Source organism: Carcharodon carcharias, chromosome 13 (assembly GCF_017639515.1).
Source record: "Carcharodon carcharias isolate sCarCar2 chromosome 13, sCarCar2.pri, whole genome shotgun sequence".
NCBI lineage: Eukaryota > Metazoa > Chordata > Chondrichthyes > Lamniformes > Lamnidae > Carcharodon > Carcharodon carcharias.
Genome location: NC_054479.1, coordinates 3,973,453 through 3,996,368, shown reverse-complemented (window position 1 = coordinate 3,996,368; position 22,916 = coordinate 3,973,453). Strand labels below are relative to the sequence as shown.

The following is a 22,916-nucleotide window of genomic DNA, read 5'->3' as shown; positions in this document are numbered from 1 at the left end:
GGGAGCAGGAGAGTGGGGAGCAGGGGAGTGGGGAGCAGGGGGTGGTGGGGGAGCAGGGAGCAGGGGAGTGGGGAGCAGGGGGTGGTGGGGGAGCAGGGAGCAGGGGAGTGGGGAGCAGGGGAGTGGGGAGCAGGGGAGTGGGGAGCAGGGGGAGCAGGGGAGTGGGGAGCAGGGGAGTGGGGAGCAGGGGAGTGGGGAGCAGGGGAGTGGGGAGCAGGGGAGTGGGGAGCAGGGGAGTGGGGAGCAGGAGAGTGGGGAGCAGGGGAGTGGGGAGCAGGGGGTGGTGGGGGAGCAGGGAGCAGGGGAGTGGGGAGCAGGGGAGTGGGGAGCAGGGGAGTGGGGAGCAGGGGGAGCAGGGGAGTGGGGAGCAGGGGAGTGGGGAGCAGGGGAGTGGGGAGCAGGGGAGTGGGGAGCAGGGGAGTGGGGAGCAGGGGAGTGGGGAGCAGGAGAGTGGGGAGCAGGGGAGTGGGGAGCAGGGGAGTGGGGAGCAGGGGGAGCAGGGGGGTGGGGAGCAGGGGAGTGGGGAGCAGGGGAGTGGGGAGCAGGGGGGTGGGGAGCAGGGGAGTGGGGAGCAGGGGAGTGGGGAGCAGGGGAGTGGGGAGCAGGGGAGTGGGGAGCAGGGGAGTGGGAGCAGGGGAGTGGGGAGCAGGGGGGTGGGGAGCAGGGGAGTGGGGAGCAGGGGGGTGGGGAGCAGGGGGGTGGGGAGCAGGGGAGTGGGGAGCAGGGGAGTGGGGATCAGGGGAGTGGGGAGCAGGGGGTGGTGGGGGAGCAGGGAGCAGGGGAGTGGGGAGCAGGGGAGTGGGGAGCAGGGGAGTGGGGAGCAGGGGGGTGGGGAGCAGGGGGGTGGGGAGCAGGGGAGTGGGGAGCAGGGGAGTGGGGAGCAGGGGAGTGGGGAGCAGGGGAGTGGGGAGCAGGGGAGTGGGGAGCAGGGGGTGGTGGGGGAGCAGGGAGCAGGGGAGTGGGGAGCAGGGGAGTGGGGAGCAGGGGAGTGGGGAGCAGGAGAGTGGGGAGCAGGGGAGTGGGGAGCAGGGGAGTGGGGAGCAGGGGAGTGGGGAGCAGGGGAGTGGGGAGCAGGGGAGTGGGGAGCAGGGGGGTGGGGAGCAGGGGAGTGGGGAGCAGGGGAGTGGGGAGCAGGGGAGTGGGGAGCAGGGGAGTGGGGAGCAGGGGAGTGGGGAGCAGGGAGCAGGGGAGTGGGGAGCAGGGGAGTGGGGAGCAGGAGAGTGGGGATCAGGGGAGTGGGGAGCAGGGGAGTGGGGAGCAGGGGAGTGGGGAGCAGGAGAGTGGGGATCAGGGGAGTGGGGAGCAGGGGAGTGGGGAGCAGGGGAGTGGGGAGCAGGGGGTGGTGGGGGAGCAGGGGAGTGGGGAGCAGGGGAGTGGGGAGCAGGGGAGTGGGGAGCAGGGGGAGCAGGGGAGTGGGGAGCAGGGGAGTGGGGAGCAGGGGAGTGGGGAGCAGGGGAGTGGGGAGCAGGGGAGTGGGGTTGGGGGGAGCAGGGGAGTGGGGAGCAGGGGAGTGGGGAGCAGGGGAGTGGGGAGCAGGGGAGTGGGGAGCAGGGGAGCAGGGGGAGCAGGGGAGTGGGGAGCAGGGGAGTGGGGAGCAGGGGGGTGGGGAGCAGGGGAGTGGGGAGCAGGGGAGTGGGGAGCAGGAGAGTGGGGATCAGGGGAGTGGGGAGCAGGAGAGTGGGGATCAGGGGAGTGGGGAGCAGGAGAGTGGGGAGCAGGGGAGTGGGGAGCAGGGGAGTGGGGAGCAGGGGGAGCAGGGGGGTGGGGAGCAGGGGAGTGGGGAGCAGGGGAGTGGGGAGCAGGGGAGTGGGGAGCAGGGGAGTGGGGAGCAGGGGAGTGGGGAGCAGGGAGCAGGGGAGTGGGGAGCAGGGGAGTGGGGAGCAGGGGGGTGGGGAGCAGGGGAGTGGGGAGCAGGGGAGTGGGGAGCAGGAGAGTGGGGATCAGGGGAGTGGGGAGCAGGGGAGTGGGGAGCAGGGGAGTGGGGAGCAGGGGGTGGTGGGGGAGCAGGGAGCAGGGGAGTGGGGAGCAGGGGAGTGGGGAGCAGGGGAGTGGGGAGCAGGGGGAGCAGGGGAGTGGGGAGCAGGGGAGTGGGGAGCAGGGGAGTGGGGAGCAGGGGAGTGGGGAGCAGGGGAGTGGGGTTGGGGGGAGCAGGGGAGTGGGGAGCAGGGGAGTGGGGAGCAGGGGAGTGGGGAGCAGGGGAGTGGGGAGCAGGGGAGCAGGGGGAGCAGGGGAGTGGGGAGCAGGGGAGTGGGGAGCAGGGGGGTGGGGAGCAGGGGAGTGGGGAGCAGGGGAGTGGGGAGCAGGAGAGTGGGGATCAGGGGAGTGGGGAGCAGGAGAGTGGGGATCAGGGGAGTGGGGAGCAGGAGAGTGGGGAGCAGGGGAGTGGGGAGCAGGGGGTGGTGGGGGAGCAGGGAGCAGGGGAGTGGGGAGCAGGGGAGTGGGGAGCAGGAGAGTGGGGAGCAGGGGAGTGGGGAGCAGGGGGTGGTGGGGGAGCAGGGAGCAGGGGAGTGGGGAGCAGGGGAGTGGGGTTGGGGGGAGCAGGGGAGTGGGGAGCAGGGGAGTGGGGTTGGGGGGAGCAGGGGAGTGGGGTTGGGGGGAGCAGGGGAGTGGGGAGCAGGAGAGTGGGGAGCAGGGGAGTGGGGAGCAGGGGGTGGTGGGGGAGCAGGGAGCAGGGGAGTGGGGAGCAGGGGAGTGGGGTTGGGGGGAGCAGGGGAGTGGGGAGCAGGGGAGTGGGGTTGGGGGGAGCAGGGGAGTGGGGTTGGGGGGAGCAGGGGAGTGGGGAGCAGGGGGTGGTGGGGGAGCAGGGGAGTGGGGAGCAGGAGAGTGGGGAGCAGGGGGTGGTGGGGGAGCAGGGGAGTGGGGAGCAGGAGAGTGGGGAGCAGGGGGTGGTGGGGGAGCAGGGAGCAGGGGAGTGGGGAGCAGGGGATTGGGGAGCAGGGGAGTGGGGAGCAGGGGAGTGGGGTTGGGGGGAGCAGGGGAGTGGGGAGCAGGGGAGTGGGGAGCAGGAGAGTGGGGAGCAGGGGGTGGTGGGGGAGCAGGGAGCAGGGGAGTGGGGAGCAGGGGAGTGGGGAGCAGGAGAGTGGGGAGCAGGGGGTGGTGGGGGAGCAGGGAGCAGGGGAGTGGGGAGCAGGGGATTGGGGAGCAGGGGAGTGGGGAGCAGGGGAGTGGGGTTGGGGGGAGCAGGGGAGTGGGGAGCAGGGGAGTGGGGTTGGGGGGAGCAGGGGAGTGGGGAGCAGGGGAGTGGGGAGCAGGGGAGTGGGGAGCAGGGGAGTGGGGAGCAGGGGAGTGGGGAGCAGGGGGTGGTGGGGGAGCAGGGAGCAGGGATTGGGGATTGTTTAAAACTGTTGGCTCATTTCTTCTGAACCTGCTCCCAATGCGATCACGGACTTAACAGCATCTTTCCAGGGACCATGTGAGCTCGGAGTGCCAGTAGCTTTGGAAAAGCTATACTAGGAGGGGCTGCTTCCCAGTGATGAGGTATCAGCAACTCTCACTTTGTTTTTATAACATTTCAACATCTCTATAACAATTCACTGCTCATTTACAACGCTGGAACTCCAGTCACCCTGGAGTGAGTGATATTTTCAATGAGTACTCAAGAGAGAGAAGACAGGAAGGCTCCTACAATTGCTGCTTCTGCATTCTGCTCATTGTTTATCTGAAGGCTCGGCACAGTTCAGTATCTTACCAGCACGTGGGTCAGGGTTATCGTGGTGAGGGGGAATCCGGAGAGGTTGTGAGAAAGCGATGGAGGGGGTTCGATTTTCAGCGAGATGATGTAGCTCATCACTGTGATCTTGTGGTCTTTGTGGAGCACTGACTCATTAATCCTGAGGAGAGATAATGATGCATCTTAGAGGCAGCATTTGAGAAAAGTGAGGTTGCAATTACACAAAGTGAACAAAATATAATCCTCTCTTTCTGGGACTCTTCTGTGCTACTCCCAAGTTTCCTACAACTTGGTCAAACAGCCACGCGGCATTAATGAACATGACTATTCGGCTGTGTAATCAACTGTAGTCAATCTCGAATCTGATGCCAAAATGAAGCACTTTGCAACTGTGGATGATTCTCAACTGATGCTGCTACATCGCTGCTGGGTTTTCCTCCCTCAATGGTTAGTTTAGGTTGGTTTGTGCGGGGTGGTGGTAGGTATCTGTCCGCAATGCCCCGCCAACCTTGGAGGGCAGGCTGGTATCAATGGAGCAGTTGGTCTTTTACAGCCAATCGCTTTAATCTGGCCGGGCGGAGTTTGTGCTTCATATGTGAAACCCAAGAGCCTGCAGTTTGTGGAGCTGATATTCGACAGGGGGAGTCACGCACGGGGGGCAGTCAGCTAACCAGTCCCTTACAGTCACAGAACACGTCAAGAAAAATATTCACCAGAGACCTTGGACAGCCACCATTATCTTGACTATACTTCCTCAGGTCCTGCTTCCTGTAAGGACTCCATTCCCATTCCATTCTCCTAGCTTTCTGTCACATCTGCTCTGGTGAGGCTACCTTCCAAATCAGCACTTCTGATATTCCTTCATCTTTCCTCAACCGAGGTTTCTCCCCAGCCTGGGTGACAGGGCTCTTGAGCGTATCCAATTTATTTCTGCTCCCACCCCTTCCTCTCCCTCCCAGAACCACGATAAAGTTCCCCTGGTCCTCGCTGTCCAACCCACCAGCCTCCATATGCAGTGGATCATCCTCCGCTATTTCCATCACCTCCAACGTGACATCACCACGATTCATCTTCCCCTGCATCCCCCCTTTCAGCATTCCAATGGGATCGTTCCCTCCACGATACCCTGGTCCACTCCTCAATCACCCCCCATATTCCCCTTCCCTTCCCACAGCATCTTTCCATGCTAACACAGGAGAAGCAACACCTGTCCTTTTACAAACATATGAATTAGGAGCAGGAGTAGACCATTTGGCCCCTCAAGCCTGCTCCACATTTAATATGATACCTCCTCGCTAATCACCATCCAAGATCCCAAATTTTCCTTCCAAGTGAAACAGTGATTTAAGTGTATTTTTAATGTAGTATACTGTATGCACTATTTACAATGTGGTCCACTCTACATTGGAAATACCAAATACTGAGCACCTCCATTCAGTCAGCAAGCATGATCCTGAACTTCCAGTCGCTACCATTTTAATCCTCAACACTCCCACTCTGACCTCTCTGTCCTCGACCTGCTGTAATGTTCCAATGAAGTTCAACACAAGCTCTAGGAATAGCAATTTTAGCTCTTTTTAGTTCTAAAGACCATAAGACCATAAGACGTAGGAGCAGAAGTAGGCCATTCAGCCCATCGAGTCTGCTCCACCATGCAATGAGATCATGGCTGATCTGATAATCCTCAATTCCACTTTCCTGCCTTTTCCCCATAACCCTTGATCCCCTTACTGATTAAAAATCTGTCTGTCTCAGTGTTGAATATACTTAACGATGCAGCCTCTACAGCCTCTGCGGTAAAGAATTCCACAGATTCACCACTCTCAGAGAGAAGAAATTCCTCCTCATCTCTGTCTTAAATGGGCGATCCCTTACTCTGAGATTATGCCCTCTGGTCCTAGGCTCTCCCACAAAGGGAAACAACCTCTCAGCATCTACCCTGTCAAGCCCCCTAAAAATCTTATATGTTTCAATAAGGTCACCTCTCATTCTTCTAAACTCCAATGAGTACAGGCCCAACCTACTCAACCTCTCCTCATAAGAAAATCCCTCTGTACCTGGGATCAACATAATGAACCTTCTCTGGGCTGCCTTCAATGCCAGTATATATTTCCTTAGATAAGGGGGCCAAAACTGTTCACAGTATTCTAGGTGTGGTCTAACTAGTGCCTTGTATAGTATTAGCAAGACTTCCCTATTTTTATACTCCATTCCCTTTGAAATAAAGGCCAACATTCCATTTGCGTTCTCTATTACCTGCTGAACTTGTATGCTAGCTTTTTGTGATTCATGCACGAGGACCCCCAAATCCATCTGTGCTGCAGCTTTCTCCACTTAAATAATATTCAGCTCCTCTATTCTTCCTGCCAAAGTTATATTCCATCTGCCAAATTTTTGCCAATTCACTTAACCTGTCTATGTCCCTCTGTAGACTCCTTGTGTCATCCACACCACTTGCCTTCCCCACTATTTTTGTGTCATCTGCAAACTTGGCGATAGTACATTCACTTCCCTCAGATCAACAAGTTTGGATCGTAGCCTCTGCTTCCATTTTGCTTTGTTTCTCTCTCTTGTTTCTCTCTCTCTCATTTTTGGACAGCAGCTGTTCATGATTTTGCCATCCACACCACCTCTACTCACGAGACCTTATGAAACGTTATAGATCTGAAATGTTAACACTCTTTCTCTCCCCACAGACACTGCCAGATCTGCTCTGTATTTCCAGCATTTTCTGTTTTCATTTTAACTTCCTTTGCCTTTGTGTTCCATGTCTCTTATTTATTGATCTCATTATGCCATTTGCCTTTTTAACAGCCTTATTACTGCCACCTTCAAGGGTTATTTTACCACACTTTCTCTGTTCCTGACCCTCCAAAATTGTACCGTTCCGTTCGTATTGCGTCTCCCCATTCACCTAACCAAAACGCATCACATTACAATTCTCTGCGCTGAACCTCAGCTGCATTAAGGACTGTTTCCTCTCAGCTGCATGAGTGTGGGACCATGCTGCAATCCAGAACATATTGCACACTGCAGCAACCTGCCTGGGCACATGCAATGTTCCCTTTAAGAAGCATGAATGTAGTGAGGTGCAGCACTCTTAAAGGGACCACACAGTGCCAACAGGCTCCACACAAAGGAAAGTTAGAGAGAATATTGAATAAGCGGTGTAGTCAGATCAGAGTGAAGTGCTCGATGCAAACACTAGGTCCTTGAAATGGAAACAGTTCCATTCCCAGTTCTAAATAAATCCAACTCAGTGCGTATATTATAATTATTATTTTCATGGAGAGGAACTGACAATTATATATTTTTAAAATTGTTCAAACAGAACATGTGATAAAAAACAGAACACTATTTCAATGGAGGGTTTGAATGCCAAGTATTTTCTCAAGTGAACATTCTTCTATTAAACCAAGCTCAGAAAGATATGCATTCAGCCAGTCATCAAATACAACAGTGGTCTCCTACAGGGATGCGGCTGGCAGCATTACTGAAGGAACACATCCCTCCCCCCACCGCCCATCCCAAGCAGAGGGATCCAGTGGGATTCAATTCCACAGATACATAAACATTCCACAGAACACATGAGCTGGCTCGAATGAAATCAATACTAATTGTTAACAAGAAACTGATGAAATACCTTGGGCTATAGATACACAAATCACCAAAAGTAATGATGCAATTAATAAGGTCATTAAAAAAAATGGTGAACAAAACACTAGGGTTCATTTCTGAAGGGAGAGAAGTGAAAAATGCCAGGGCGGTTATGTTTTGAAAAAACCATTAAACACTGTGGATGCTGGAGTTATGAAAGTAAGAGGGAAAACGCTGGAAGACTCATCTCTCTCCACGTGCGGAGTTAACATTTCACACCTTTCATCAGAACTGGAGGATAAAATGTCATCAAAGTGGGCTGGATTTTCCCCCCGCACTCCCTCTCCCTCCGGGGAGTGGGCTGGCAGGTGGGGGTGGGGGTCGGTGGGGTGGGGTGGGGTGGGGGAGGGTGGGGGGTGGGGGTTGTAAAATCAGGTGACATGGTGGGGGTCTTTTCAGACAGGCGCGAGGCCACCCACTGCATCTGTGAAAAACTCTGTCCATTAAATCTGTTTCGCTCAGCCTGCCAAGTTTTTCCACCATTTTCTGAAATTGTTAAACTTATATAGGCCTCTATGCAGTATTGTGAACAGTCTGGGTCTCCAAATTACAGAAGGGATATAGAGGCACTGGAGAAGATTCAAGGAAGGATTTATAAGGGATGATAACAGGACTGAGAGGTTCTAACTATCAGGAAGGATTGAACAGACTGGGTCTCTTTTCTCTAGGAAAGAGAAGGCTGACAGAGGTCTTTAAGACTGCAGGAGGGTTTGATAGGATCAATGTAGAGAACATGTCTCCACTTGTGGAACAGACCAGAACTAGGGAGCATAAATACAAGACAGTCACTAATAAATCCAATCAGGAATTCAAGAGAAACTTCTTTACCCAGTGAGTGGTTGAGGTGAATAGAATAGATCCATTTAAGGGCAAGCTGGGTAATCGTGAGGAGGATATGGCAACAGGGTGAAAAGAAGTAAGGATGAGAGGGCACCTGTGTGGAACATACACACCAGCACAGGTCTGATGGGCCAAATGGCCTGTTACACTGCTGTACATTCTGTAATTCTGATTTCACTCCCTGTTTTGGGTTGTGAGATTACAGCACCACTAGCACCTCTTACACACTTCAAACTCACCAGCAATCCTTAATGCGCGAGAGGGAAGATGACACGCGGGTTAAATGGAGCACGGGGATGTGAGATGTGGGGGTGAGTTCGATGATGTCCTTACCCAGCAGACAAACACAGACTTTTTACAGCTCCTTCTGGAGTGTGTCCAGGAGCCAGGAATATCAGCTCGTTTCCCTGCTCTAGAGCATCGAGGCAAATCGTAACCCTGTTACCCACTCTCCTTGGCCAAGAGCCGTTAATCTGACAGAAGGAGAGAGAGAGAGAGAGAGAGAAGGGAAGGGAAGGCTCAAAAATCCACATGTTCTTTTTAACTGAAATGTAAAAACAGCTGGTGTAATTATGTAGCAAGTCATTTCAATTGCCCTTGGCAGCTCCTTTAAATACAATCGCAGAATGATCCAGCTCAGAAAGAGGCCATTCAGCCCATTTTGTCTGTGCCAGCTCTTTGAAAAGTCTAAGAACATAAGAACTAGGAGCAGGAGTAGGCCATTCGGCCCCTCAAGCCTGCCCTGCTATTCAATAAGATCATGGCTGATCTGCCCCAGGCCTCAACTCCTCTGTCGTGCCAGCTCCTCATAGCCCTCAACTCCCCGATATTTCAAAGATCTATCTACCTCCTCTTTAAACACTTTCAGTGATCTAGCCTCCACAACTCTCTGGGGTAGAGAATTCCAGACATTCACTACTCTCTGAGAGAAGAAATTCCTTCACATCTCAGTTTTAAATGAGTGTCCCCTTATTCTGTAATTATGTCCCCTAGTTCGAGATTCACCCCCACTGGTGGAAACATCTTCCCAACATCTACCCTGTCAAAGCCCCTCAGAATCTTGTACGTTTCAATAAGATCACCCCTCATTCTTCTAAACTCTAATGAATAAAGGCCTAACCTGTTTAGCCATTCTTGATAAGTCAACCCCTTCATCCCAGGAATCAGCCTAGTGAATCTCTTTTGAACTGCCTCCAATGCCAGTATATCCTTTCTTAAATACAGGGACCAAAACTGTACACAGTGCTCCAGGTGCAGCCTCACCAACACCCTGTACAACTGTAACAAGACTTCCCTATTTTTAAACTCCAGCCCCCTAGCAATACAGGCCAAAATTCCATTTGCCTTATTAATTATTTGCTGCACCTGCATCTGTTGCATCTATCCGATTAATCCCCTGTCCTGCTCTTTCCCCATAACCCTGCAATCTTGAAAGTTATTATTGAATCTGCTTCCACCGCCCTATCTGGCAATGCATTCCAGATTATAACAACTCACTGCATAAAAATAACTCATCTCACCTGATGCGTTTGCCAATTACTTAAATCTGTGTCCCTCTGGTTTCTGACTCTCCAGCCAGTGGAAACAGTTTCTCCTTATTTACTTTAACAAAACCATTCATGATTTTGAACATCTCTATTAAATCTCCCCTTAACTGTCTCTGCTCTAAGGAGAACAATCCCAGCTTCTCCAGTCTCTCCATATAACTGAAGACCCTCAAATCCATTCACATTCTAGTAAATCTCCTCTGCACCCTCTCCAAGGCATTGACATCCTTCCTAAAGTGTGGTGCCCAGATTTTGCCTGTGCTGGAGTGCTGTGTTTGGCTGAAGTAGAGAGCTTCAGTTGGAGACTGGTGACTGAGGAAGTTTAAGGGTTAAATTATATCTGAAGTATCATCTTTCTTTAATTTAGCAATTAACTGAAAGTCACCATTAGGGGTAGGAGGTGGTGAGTTTTAGTCCAGCCTTAAAACCGGGCTCATACAGGCTCTGCTTGCAACTTCAACTAGTTAATTAGATAACTGACTTAATCAGGTTTTCAGAGGCTCGGTTCAGAGAGTATAAAAGTAGGATATCTTATAGTGCTGACTTTGTCTGCCTGGAGTGCTGTGTTTGGCTGCAGTAGAGTGCTTCATTTGGAATTTGGTGACTGAGGGAGTTTAGTGAGAAGGGAGGGGGTGTTCCTTTCTTTATCTACTTTTCCTACTCGGTAAGTAGGAACTGGTGAGTAGTTAAGAAAAGTGTACTATTTTTAAAGTTCCTATACTTGGATTTAGCTGTGAAGCACCAGGATTAAGAGAAATCTAGGGCCAATATAATAAAGTAATATAAATAATCCAAAGTAGAATAAGGTCAACGTAAAGAAAGTAGAGTTAAGGCATGGCAGGGCAGCTCAGTCAATTGGAATGCGTGTCCTGTAATATGTGTGAAGTTATGGACACTACTGGTGTCCTAGACGACCACATGAGCAGGAAGTCCTGCCAGCTGCAGAAACTTGAGCCCTGGGGGTTTCAGAGCTCGAGCGGCGGCTGGAGTCACTGTAGCACATCCTCGAGGCTGAGAGCTACATGGATAGCACGTTCAGAGAGGTGGTCACACCACAGCTTAAGGGCCTGGAGACGGAGAGAGAATGGGTGACCACCGGGCAGTCCAAGAGAAGTAGGCAGGTAGTGCAGGAGTGCCCTGGGGTCCCACTCACAAATCGGTTTTCCATTTTGGAAGCTGGTGAGGGTGCTGGTTCCTCAGAGGAGAGCAGTCAGAGCCAAGTCTGTGGCACCATGAGTGTTTCGGCTGTACAGGAGGGGAGGAAGAAGAAAGGAAGAGCTATAGTGACAGGGGATTCATTGGTTAGGGGAACAGACAGGCGTTTCTGTGGCCGTAGACGTGACTCCAGGATGGTATGTTGCCTCCCTGGTGCCAGGATCAAGGATGTCACAAAGTGGCTGCAGGACATTCTTCTGGGAGAGGGTGATCAGCCAGAGGTTGTGGTCCGCATTGGGACTAATGACTTAGGTAGGAAGGGGGATGTGGTCCTGCAATCAGAATTTAGGGAGCTCAGTAGAAAATTAGCAAGCAGGACCTCTGATGTAGTAATCTCCGGATTGCTCCCTGTGCCCGTGCCAGTGAGTTCGGAAATAGGAGGATAAGGCAAACGAATGTGTGGCTGGAAAGATGGTGCAAGAGGGAGGGCTTTAGATTCCTGGGACTGGCTCTGGGGGAGATGGCACCTGTACAAGCCGGACGGGTTGTACCTGGACAGAGCTGGGATTGAATTTCTTGCGCGGCGTTGTGCTAGTGCTGTTGGGAGGGCCTTAAACTAACTCCGCAGGGGTGTGGGAACCAAGAACAAATATGAGAGGGGAATATCAGGGAGAAAGCAGTTAATAAAGCATATAGTATCCTGGGCTTTATTAGTAGGGTGATAGAGTACAAGAGCAGGGGGGTTATGCTGAATTTATATAAAACCTTTATTAGACCTCAGCTGGAATATTGTGTACAGCTCTGGGCGCCACACAATAGGAAGGATGTGAACACATTGGAGAGAGTGCAGATGAGGTTTACGAGAATGGTTCCAGGGATGAGACACTTGAGTTTTGAAGATAGGTGGGAGCAATTGGAACTGTTCTCCTTGGAGAGGAGAAGGTTAAGAGGAGATTTGATAGAGATGTTCAAAATCATGACGGGGCTGGATAGAGTAGATAGGGAGAAGCTGTTCTCCCTCGTAAAAGGATTGAAAACCAGAGCGCACAGATTTAAAGTGATTTGCAAAAGAAGCAAACGTGACATGAGAAAAAACTTTTTCTCAAAACGAGTGGTTTGGGTCTGGAATGCGCTGCCTGGATGTATGATGGAAGCAGGTTCAATCAAGGCATTCAAGAGGGCTTTAGATGATTAATTGAATAGAAACAAGGTACAGGGATACAGGGAAAAGGCAGGGCACTAGGTCATAATGCTCATTTGGAGAGCCGGTGCAGACAAAATGGGCCAAATGGCCTCCTTCTGTGCCATTAGGATTCTGTGATTTAACACAATACACCAGCTGATGACTAACCTGCGATTTATAAAGGTTTATTATAACTTCCTTATTTTTGTACTCTATGCATCTAAAAATCCAAGGATCCAAAATGCATTAAAAAACACCTCTAAACCCATCTTGCCACCTTTAAATATTTGGAAACATAAACTCCCAGATGCCCCTCTTCCTGCACCCACTTTAGAATTGTGTCCTTTATATCACCCTTCCTCATCCTTCTGACTAAAAGGAATCATTTGCAGCAAGACCTGGACAATATCGAGGCTTGAGCTGACAAGTGGCAAGTAACATTCGTTCCACACAAGAATCAGACAATGACCATCTCCAACAAGAGAATCCAACCATCGCTCCTTGATGTTCAATGGCATTACCATCACTGAATCCCCCACTAGTAACATCCTGGGAGTTAACATTGACCAGAAACTGAACTGGACTAGCCATATAAATACTGTGGCTACAAGAGTAGGTCAGAGGCTAGGAATCCTGCGATGAGTAACTCACCTCCTGACTCACCAAAGCCTGTCCACCTTCTCCCAGGCACAAGTCAGGAGTGTGATGGAATACTCCCCACTTGCCTGGATGAGTGCAGCTCCCACAACACTCAAGAAGCTCGCCACCATCCAGGACAAAGCAGCCCACTTGATTGGCACCCCATCCACAAACATTCACTCCCTTCACCACCAATGCACAGTAGCAGCAGTGTGTACCATCTACAAGATGTACAGTAGGAACTCACCCAGGCTCCTTCAACAGCACCTTCCAGACCCACGATCACTACCATCTAGAAGGACAAGGGCAGCAGATAGATGGGAACACCACCACCTGGAGGTTCCCCTCCAAGTCACTCACCATCCTGACTTGGAAATATATCGCTGTTCCTTCACTGTCGCTGGGTGAAAATCCTGGAACTCCCTCCCTAACAGCACTGTGGGTGTCCCTACACCACATGGACTGCAGCAGTTCAAGAAGGCAGCTCACCACCACCTTCTCAAGGGCAACTAGGGATGGGCAATAAATGCTGGACCAGCCAGTGACACCAATGGCTTAGGTAAGAAAGAGAATGAGGTTCTGAAAGCAGACCTTAGGGAGCTAGGAAGGAGTTTGAAGCAGTAATCTCAGGATTACTCCCAGTCCCACATGCAAATGAATATAGAAATAGGAGAACTGAGCAATTAAATATGTGGCTGGGAAGTTGGTGTAGGAGGGAGGATATCAGATTTCTGGGGCATTGGGACCGATTCTGGGGAAGGTGGGACCTGTACAAGTTGAATGGTCTACACCTGAACAGGACTGGGAGGGGGATTTGTGAGAGCTGGTGGAGGTGGGGAGGGGTTAAATTAGGTTGGCACGGGGGCTGGGATCCTGAGGGAAAATTCAGAGCAGGGAATGGAAGATGGAGGATTAGTGAGTGATTGAAAGACAGAAGCAGCACAGGTTAAAAAGTGTACAGCACAAGAATGTGGCAGTGTTAAAAGGTATATATGTAAATGCAAATGGCTAGTAAATAAAGCTGATGAGCTGAGAGCACAAATAGACACATAGCAGCATGATATCAACGCTATAATGGAAACTTGGCTGAATGAGGGGCAAAAGTGACAGCTCAACGCCCCAGGATTGGGAGAGGGATAAAAACGTGGGGGTGTAGCGCTGTTGGTTAAAGAATCAATTGCAGCTGTGAGAAGGGGTGTAACACTAAATCAAGCATCAAATGAGGCCTTTTGGGTTGAGCTCAGAAATAGAGAAGTGGCAGCCACACTGCTAGGAGTGTGCTACAGACCCCCAAACAGTGGAAGGGGGTGAGAAGAGCAAATATGTTGATTGATTTCTGAGTGTAAAAACAAATGGACAGTAATCGTTGGGGACGTCAGCTACCCCAATATCAACTGGGATAGGAACAGTGTGAAGGGCACAGAGGGTACAAAATTCTTGAACTGCATTCAAGGGAGCTTTTTAAGCCAGCGCGTAACAAACCCCGGATAGGGGGCATAATCCTAGGTTTAGTCTTAGCAAATGGGGCTGGGTAAGTGGATGAAGCAGCAGTTAGGAACCATTTTGGACATAGTGACCATAATACAGTTAGATTTAGCATCATTATGGAAAAGGATAAAGATAGAACAGGAGAAAACATTCTAAATTGGGGGAGGACAAATTTTACAAAGCTGAGAGGGGAGCTGGCGAGACTGGACTGGATGTAGCTATTAGAAAGGAAACCTGTGATTCTATGGGCACAGTGTAGACATGTCCCCACAAAGATTAAGGGTGGTACTGCCAAATCTAGAGCCCCCTGGTTATCCAGAAGCATTCAGGGTAAGGTAAAGCAGAAAAAGAAAGCTTATGACAGTCACACAAGACTTAATTCTGTAGAAAGCCGAGAGGAGTATAGAAAGTACAGGGGTGAAGTAAAAATGGAAATTAGGAAAGCAAAGAGGATACAAAAATATATTGGCAGGTAAAATTAAAGAAAATCCAAAGATGTTTTACCAGTACCTTAACAGCAAGAGAATAACTATGGAAAGGGTAGGGCCGAACAGAGACATACATGGTAACTTGTGCGTTGATGCAGAAGATGTGGGCAGGGTTCTCAATGAGCACTTTGTCTCTGTCTTCACTTAAGGAAAGGGAGACATTCTAGTTAAAGAGGAGGAGTGTGAAATATTAGATACAATAAGCATAGTGAGAGAGGAACTACAGGAGGGACTGACATCCTTGAAGGTGGATAAATCACTGGGCCGGATGGATTGTATCCCAGGCTGTTAAAGGAAGCCAGGGAGGAAATAGTGGATGATCTGAGGATCATTTTCTAATCCTCACTAGATTCAGCCAAGATCCCAAGAGGATTGGAGGTCTGCGAACCTTGTACCATTACCTAAAAAGGGTGTGAGGGATAGGCCAGAAGATTATAGGACGCTCAGTCTGACTTCGGTGGTAGGCAAATTATTGGAAACAATTCTGAAAGACAGAATAAACTGTCACTAGAAAGGCACGGGTTGATCAGGGACAGTAAGCATGGTTTTGTTAGGAGAACTGTATGAAATGCTGGTTAGCTCACAGTTGGAATTTTGTGCACAGTTCTGGTCACCACATTCCAGGAAAGACACAATTGCTCTTGAGTGAGTGCAGAGGAGATTTACAAGAATGTTGCCAGGGCTGGAAAATTGCAGCTTACTAACTTAATAGAATTTTTTGAGGAAGTAACAAGGAGGATTGATGAGGGTAGTGCAGTGGATGTTGTCTACATGGATTTGAGTAAAGCATTTGCATGGCAGAGTGGTCAGGAAAGTGAGATCCCATGGGGTACAGGGGAAGGTGGCAGATTGGATTTGAAATTGGCTCAGCGACAGGAAACAAAGGGTAATGGTCGATGGATGTTTTTGCAAATGGCAAACAGTTTCCAGTGGTGTTCCACAGGGCTCAGTGTTGGGTCCCTTGCTGTTTGTTGTATGTATTAATGATTTAGACTTAATTGTGGGAGATATGATTGGGAAATTTGCAGACGACACAAAAATTGGCCATGTAGTTGATAGTGAAGAGGATAGCGGCTGTCTCCAGAATGATATCAATGGTTTGGTTGAGCAGGTGGAGAAGTGGAGAATGGAATTCAATGTGGAAAAGTGTGAGGTAATACATTGGGGAGGCAAACAAAGCAAGGGAATACTCAATAAATGGGAAGTTACTGAGAGGGGTTGAGGAAGTGAGAGACCTTGGAGTGCATGGTCACAGGACCTTGAAGGTGGCAGGACAGGTGGACAAGGTGGTCAGGAAAGCATATGGAATGCTTTCCTTTATTGGGTGAGGTATTAAATACAAAAGCAGGGATGTAATGCTGGAACTGTATAAAATACTGGTTAGGTGACAACTGGAATTTTGTGCACAGTTCTGGTCAGTTCTGGAAGGACACAATTGCTCTGGAGTGAGTGCAGGGGGAGATTTACAAGAATGTTGCCAGGGCTTGAAAATTTCAGCTGAGGAAAGATTGGATAAGCTAGGGTTACAACCATAGAAAAGTTACAGCACAGAAGGAGGCCATTCGGCCCATCTTGTCCATGCCAGCCCGAGAACACCAAGGTGCCCTTTCTAATCCCACCTTCCTGCACCCGGCCCATAGCCCTGCAGCTTTTGGCACTTTAGGTGCAGATCCAGGTACTTTTTAAAAGAGTTTAGAGTTTCTGCCTCGACCACCAACTTGGGCAGCGAATTCCAGACACCCACTACCCTCTGGGTAAAAACGTCCTTCCTCATGTCCCGGGCATAGATTTAAGATGATTGGTAGAAGGATTAGAGGGGTCATGAGGAAAAACCTTTTCACCCAGAGGGTGATGGGTGTCTGGAATTCATGGCCTAAATTGGTGGTTGAGGCTGAAATGCTCAACTCATTTAAAAGGGACCTGGATCTGCATCTGAAGTGCTGGAACCTGCAAGGCTACGGACCAGGGGCTGGAAAGTGGAATTAAAATGAGCGGCTAGATTCTTTTTTCTCTTTTTGGCCGGTGCAGACACAATGGGCTGGACGGTAACTTGTCCACAGTTCTAGCATTACTCTTTGCTTTCTATCCCTTAAGTCAGTTTTGTATCTATGTTATCAATGTCCTTTTAATCCCTTGGGATTTTGTTCTGTTAACACGTCTAATATATAGTACTTCATCAAACACCTTTTGAAAGTCCATATACACAACATCAACCACATTACCCTCATTCACCCTCTCCCTTACTTCAAAAAGCTCAAAGACATTAAGAGAGGGGTGATTGGGGTCCCAGCAGGCCTATGACACCCACAGCCGGCGGGGAGACAATTGCCAATCCCTCCAGCAAGAGACATTTGAGGCCAATTTAAGGGAAGTGAGGGGGATTTTCCAGTCAGCCTCCAGACTCCCGCAGGCAGGGGTGGGAAGTTTAACTGCCTAGAGATGGCCTCTTAGTGGCAGACCTGAGTGGAGGGGGACATGGGGGGTGTGAGGGGCAGTGCTCCAGCCAGGTTTTGACAGCCCCCCACCTCTGTCTGGGTGCTGCATCAGCAGCGGGCCATCCAGCAGAGAGATTCATCCCAACAGTCGCCATGTGGCGTGCACTACAGGTAAAACTGTGTGGCCAGCTCGTCACCTCTAGGGTGGGATGGAGGGGCTCTTGATAAAAGGCAATCAGTGCCTGATCAAGGGGCTAGAATTTGGGAAGGAGGGGGGGCAGCAATGATAGCCAGATCCACACCCATGTCCTTGCTGACAACCCCTCTCTCTGTGACCCCCCCCCCACCCCGCCAACCACACCCTGTGAAACCCCATTTCCCCCCCCCCCCCCCCCATATTACTTACCTGTGAGTAAGTAATGACTTGGGTTGCCCCACCAATCCTGGGACTCCAGGGCCTGTTCATTCCGGTAGCAGCCACCATCTCTCCAGTGGCGCTGCCGAGCACAGGAGCTGCCAGCCCTCTGATTGGCCAGCAGCTCTCAGGAGGCGGGACTTCTGGCACTGGGGTCTTCATTCCAATGGGAAGGTCCACTGCTGGCCTCGCCACTGCCTGCTTGGTTTGTGGTTTTGACGGGACTTCCAGAAAAGAGGCAGCGTGAGTCTCTTGCTGGCTCTCCAGCCAGTAGGTGAGACTACCCCCCCACCCCCAACCGCCAGACACCTCAACAAGATTCTGTCCATTGTGCGGGTTTCTGACTCAAATTTCAGCCGGATAATAATCCCACAGGAAAATCCCTGCCCTACATTTGAAAAATATTTCATTGACCGTGGAGTCCTTTGGGGTGTTCTGAGGCTGTGAGTGGCTCTACATAAATGAAAGTTCCTTTTTACCATGACTGAAATATCCACATTGGCTTCAGGAACATGCAAATCGCTTGCTCATTTTACTTTAACACAGGAATCATCAGGAGGCCCAATGGTACCCCAACCCACACATGCTCAGTGCCTGAAGTCAAAGGGCAACACACACGACACAATGTTCAATTCTAACCTTTATCAGAGCAATGCTCACGGGGCCATTAACCATTCTGAATTTATAGAATGCAACATGTTCCCACTAAAGAAACCAGCTCTGTTCAGTAAATCAGTTAATGCAGAGAGAGAGAAACAAAGCAAATCAGATCGGAACATCCGATTTATTCAGCGTTACAAATAATCCGGACCCTCCACGCAGTTCATTCGTCACGCACACACGCTTATAGAAGCCTGACTCCCAGTGGGGCCCCTGGTCACGTTGGGCAGCTGGCAGCATCCCATTGAAAGCTGCTGGTTCATCTACATGACAGTGTGGTCGTGATCCATTCTCAAAAAAAAGGGGCTCAACATAGACATTCGCACCTCGATTTGCAATGATGTCAGGTTCAGGCAGGCTTGCTGAGTGTGCCCTAAACCAATATGGTGTGCAGCACACGGCCAGTTCAGAATGAGACACGCATGCCATATATGACCCATCTACTCATCTGAAAATCAAGGGGGGGCGCAGGGTCCACGTGATCCAATTTCTGGACCCACACCTCTGATGTCTGCCTGAAAGGTTTGTGTGAGATCACTGTGAAAGCCAGCACTGCTCTGTGTATCAACAAACTGGCTGCTGAGGGAATGGGCGTGTACTCAACATGGGTTTTGTCCAAACAGATGTTCTGATCTTCCACTCTACCCTGTTCAAAACTGACAAGAATTTGGCCCCTTTCCCAGTGCACTAATCCAACCAGATGTCTGCTCAGCCTCCAGAAAAAAATCTAATGAATCTAGCTGGAGATAAAGAGTTGAGAGACTGGTCCGAGAGAGATGCCCACACCTTCCTGGTGTGTTAATGCTGCTGAGGAAGCACGAGCAAATCTGGATGTCCATCGCACCCCAACATTAGGACGCACAGACTGTGACATCGAATGCCTTAAAACTAGAGGGCCATTGAAACCCTGAAGTTGATTCAAGTCACACTCCTCAGCATACAAGGAGGATTTAGGAGTCAGAGTCTCCCCTCCAGAGGATAAGCACTTCAACCATTAGTTACCTGAGTTCACAGCAGAAGATAACAGAAAGTTAAGAAAAACTTGTATTTATACAACACATTTCATGACCTCAGGACATCCCAAAGCGCTTTAATGAAGTGGGTGCAGAGTTTTTTTTATTCATTCAAGCCGATGTGGGCTTCACTGGTGAGGCCAGCATCGATTGACCAATCCCTAATTGCCCTTAAGAAGGTGGTGATGAGCTGCCTTCTTGAGCCACTGCAGTCCATGTGGTGTAGGTACAGCCACAGTGCTGTTAGGGAAGGAGTTCCAGGATTTTGACCCAGCGACAGTGAAGGAACGGTGATATATTTCCAAGTCAGGATGGTGAGTGACTTGGGGGGAACTTCCAGGTGGGGGTGTTTCAATCTATCTGCTGCCCTTGTCCTTCTAGATGGCAGAGGTCACAGGTTTGGAAGGTGCTGTTAAAGGAGGCTTGGTGAGTTGCTGCAGTGCATCTTGTGGATGGTACACACTGCTGTTACTGTGCATCGGTGGTGGAGGGAGAGATGTTTAAGGTGGTGGATGGAATGCCAATCAAGTGGGCTCCTTTGTCCTAGACAGTGTCAAGCTTCTTGAGTGTTGTTGGAGCTGCACTCATCCAGGCAAGTGGGGAGTATTCCATCACACTCCTGACTTGTGCCTTGTAGATGGTGGACAGGCTTTGGGGAATCAGGAGGTGAGTTACTCAGAATTCCCAGCCTCTGACCTACTCTTGTAGCCACAGTATTTATATGGCTGGTCCAGTTCAGTTTCTGGTCAATGGTAACCCCCAGGATGTTGAAAGCAGAGATTGTTAGATTCTCTTTTGTTGGAGATAGTCATTGCCTGGCACTTATGTGATGCAAATGTTACTTGCCACTTGTCAGCCCAAACCTGGATATTGTCCGGGTCTTGCTGCATTTGGACATGGACTGCTTCAGTATCTGAGGAGTCGCGAATGGTGCTGAACATTGTGCGATCATCAGGAAACATCCCCACTTCTGACCTTATGATGGAAAGAAGGTCATTGATGAAGCAGCTGAAGATGGTTGGGCCGAGGACACTACCCTGAGGAACTCCTGCAGTGATGTCCTGGAACTGAGATGACTGACCTCCAACAACAACAACCATCTTCCTTTGTGCTAGGTATGACTCCAACCAGCAGAGAGTTTTCCCCCTGATTCCCATTGACTCCTAAGGCTCCTTGATGCCACACTCAGTCAAGTACAGCCTTGATGTGAAAGGCAGTCATTCTTTTTTTTAATTCATTGGATGTGTGTCTCACTGGCTAGGCCAGCATTTATTGCCCATCCCATTTGCCCTTGAGAACTGAATGGCTTGCTAGGCCATTTCAGAGGGCATTTAAGCGTCAATCATATTGCTGTGGGTCTGGAGTCACATGTAGACCAAACCAGGTAAGGACGGCAGATTCTCTTCCCTAAAGGATGTTAGTGAACCAGATGGGTTTTAATTCCAGATAATTTATTGAATTCAAATTCTACCATCTGTCATGGTTTGAACCCAGGTCTCCAGAGCATTACCCTGGGTCTCTATATTACCAGTCTAGTGTCGATACCACTATGCCACCACCTCCCCTGCCACATCACCTCAAGTTCAGCTCTTTTGTCCATGTTTGAACCATGGCTGTAATGAGGTCAGGAGCTGAGTGGCCCTGGCGGAACCCAAACTGGGCGTCAGTGAGCAGGTTATTGCTAAGCAAGTGCCGCTTGGTGGCACTGTTGATCACCCCTTCCATGTATTCAATGCTGTAACGTAGGAAATATCCAGCCAATTTACACACAGCAAGATCCCACAAACAGCAATGTGACAATGACCAGATAATGTGTTTCAGTGATGTTGGTTCAGGGATAAATATTAGCCAGGACACTGGGGAGAACTGCCCTGTTTTCATTCCTTTGAGAGCATTCAAGGCCTTACTTTAATGACTTATCCAAAAGACAGTGACAGTGTAGCATTCACCCAGTGCTGCACTGGGAGTGTTGGCCTGGATTATGTGCTCAGCTTTGTGGAGTAAGACTTGAGTCAACAAGCCACTGACTCAAAAGTGAAAATTTGACCCACTGAGTCACGGCTCACGAGAATTGGCACAGGCGGCAACTGTTTGTCGTTACACAGCTCTACAGAAACGTCAGAGCCTTCTGCCCACCTCATATCCTGGTCGGCAGCGTCTGTCTGTGTAACGTGATGGTCAGAGTCCCGCTGCCTGATCTTTTGCCATTACAGAATTCTTGCCAAAATCCAGCACGTCCAAGCTTGTGTTAGACAGTCCGACACTAATCATTGCCCACCTTCCTCAAGAAGATGAAGTACTGGCCTTTCCCACTGCTCGGCATACCCGTGGAGTGAGGCGTTGCTCAACCACAACCTTCAACAAGACCTGGACAAGTTCAGCTAACCTATTTCCCACAAATGGTGCAGCCTTTGAGCTGCAGGTTGAGGGTGGTCCCTTTCTCTCTCTCTCACACCACTGTTTCCACAAGTCTTATGGCTTTGTTTTTCCAGTTTGATGAACAAAAGAATGTTCCCTTAATGTATCAAAATGTCCTAATGTGTTGTTAAACATTGACCTGCTGGCAAGTGTTTAATGTAGAAATCACTTGTTCGCTTCACTCCTACCACCAATTGCACAAAGGTCAAAGATTGTGGCATCAAAGTAATTCATTAGCTGGTGCAGCATCTATTCATACATTTCAAAAGTACCATGTCTGACACCTGCACATAAATCATAGTGACTCAGTATGATCGTTTATTATACATTTGTTCAGTTATGTTGCAAATTGAATTATCCCATGCGAGAAGAATCCAAACATGTCACGAGCACGTGTGGATACCGCAAAGGCTATGGGCCCTGACAATATCCCAGTAATAGTACTGAAGACTTGTGTTCAAGAACTTGCTGCACCCCTAGCCAAGCTGTTCCAGTACAGCTACAACACTGGCATCTACCCGGCTATGTGGAAAATTGCCCAGGTATGTCCTGTACACAAAAAGCAGGACAAATCCAACCCGGCCAATTACTGCTCCATCAGTCTACTCTCCATCATCAGTAAAGTAATGGAAGGGGTCATCAACAGTGCTACCAAGTGGCACTTGCTTAGCAATAACTGCTCACTGTGGCCCAGTTTGGGTTCCGCCAGGGCCACTCAGCTCCTGACCTAATTGCAAACCTGGTTCAAACATGGACAAAAGAGCTGAGCTCCTGAGGTGAGGTGAGAGTGACTGCCCTTGACATCAAGGCAGCATTTGACCGAGTGCGGCATCAAGGAGCCCTAGCAAAACTGGAGTCAATGGGAATCAGGGGGAAAACTCTCCGCTGGATGGAGTCATACCTAGCACAAAGGAAGATGGTTGTGGTTGTTGGAGGTCAATCATCTCAGTTCCAGGACATCACTGCAGGAGTTCCTCAGGGTAGTGTCCTCGGCCCAACTGTCTTCAGCTGCTTCATCAACGAGCTTCCTTCCATCATAAGGTCAGAAGTGAGGATGTTCGCTGAAGATTGCACAATGTTCAGCATCATTTGCAACTCCTCAGACACTGAAGCAGTCCACGTCCAAATGCAGCAAGGCTTGGACAATATTTAGACTTGTGCTGATAAAATGGTAAGTAACATTCACACCACACAATGACCATCTCCAACAAGAAAGAATCTAACCATCTCCCCTTGACATTCGATGGCATTACCATCGCTGAATCCTGCACCATCAAATTCTGGGAATTACCATTGACCAGAACCTGA

At 50.2% G+C, this 22,916-nt stretch overlaps 1 protein-coding gene across 1 annotated transcript in view; it reads right to left on the bottom strand.

The window, feature by feature from the left end:
* adgrd1 (adhesion G protein-coupled receptor D1) overlaps window positions 1-22,916 on the bottom strand; it is a 324,527-nt gene that overhangs the window by 130,074 nt on the left and 171,537 nt on the right. Inside the window, exon 13 of the mRNA XM_041202315.1 lies at window positions 3,689-3,830. Within this exon, the coding sequence (XP_041058249.1) occupies window positions 3,689-3,830 (142 nt within the window). The remainder of the gene's footprint in view (window positions 1-3,688; window positions 3,831-22,916) is intronic.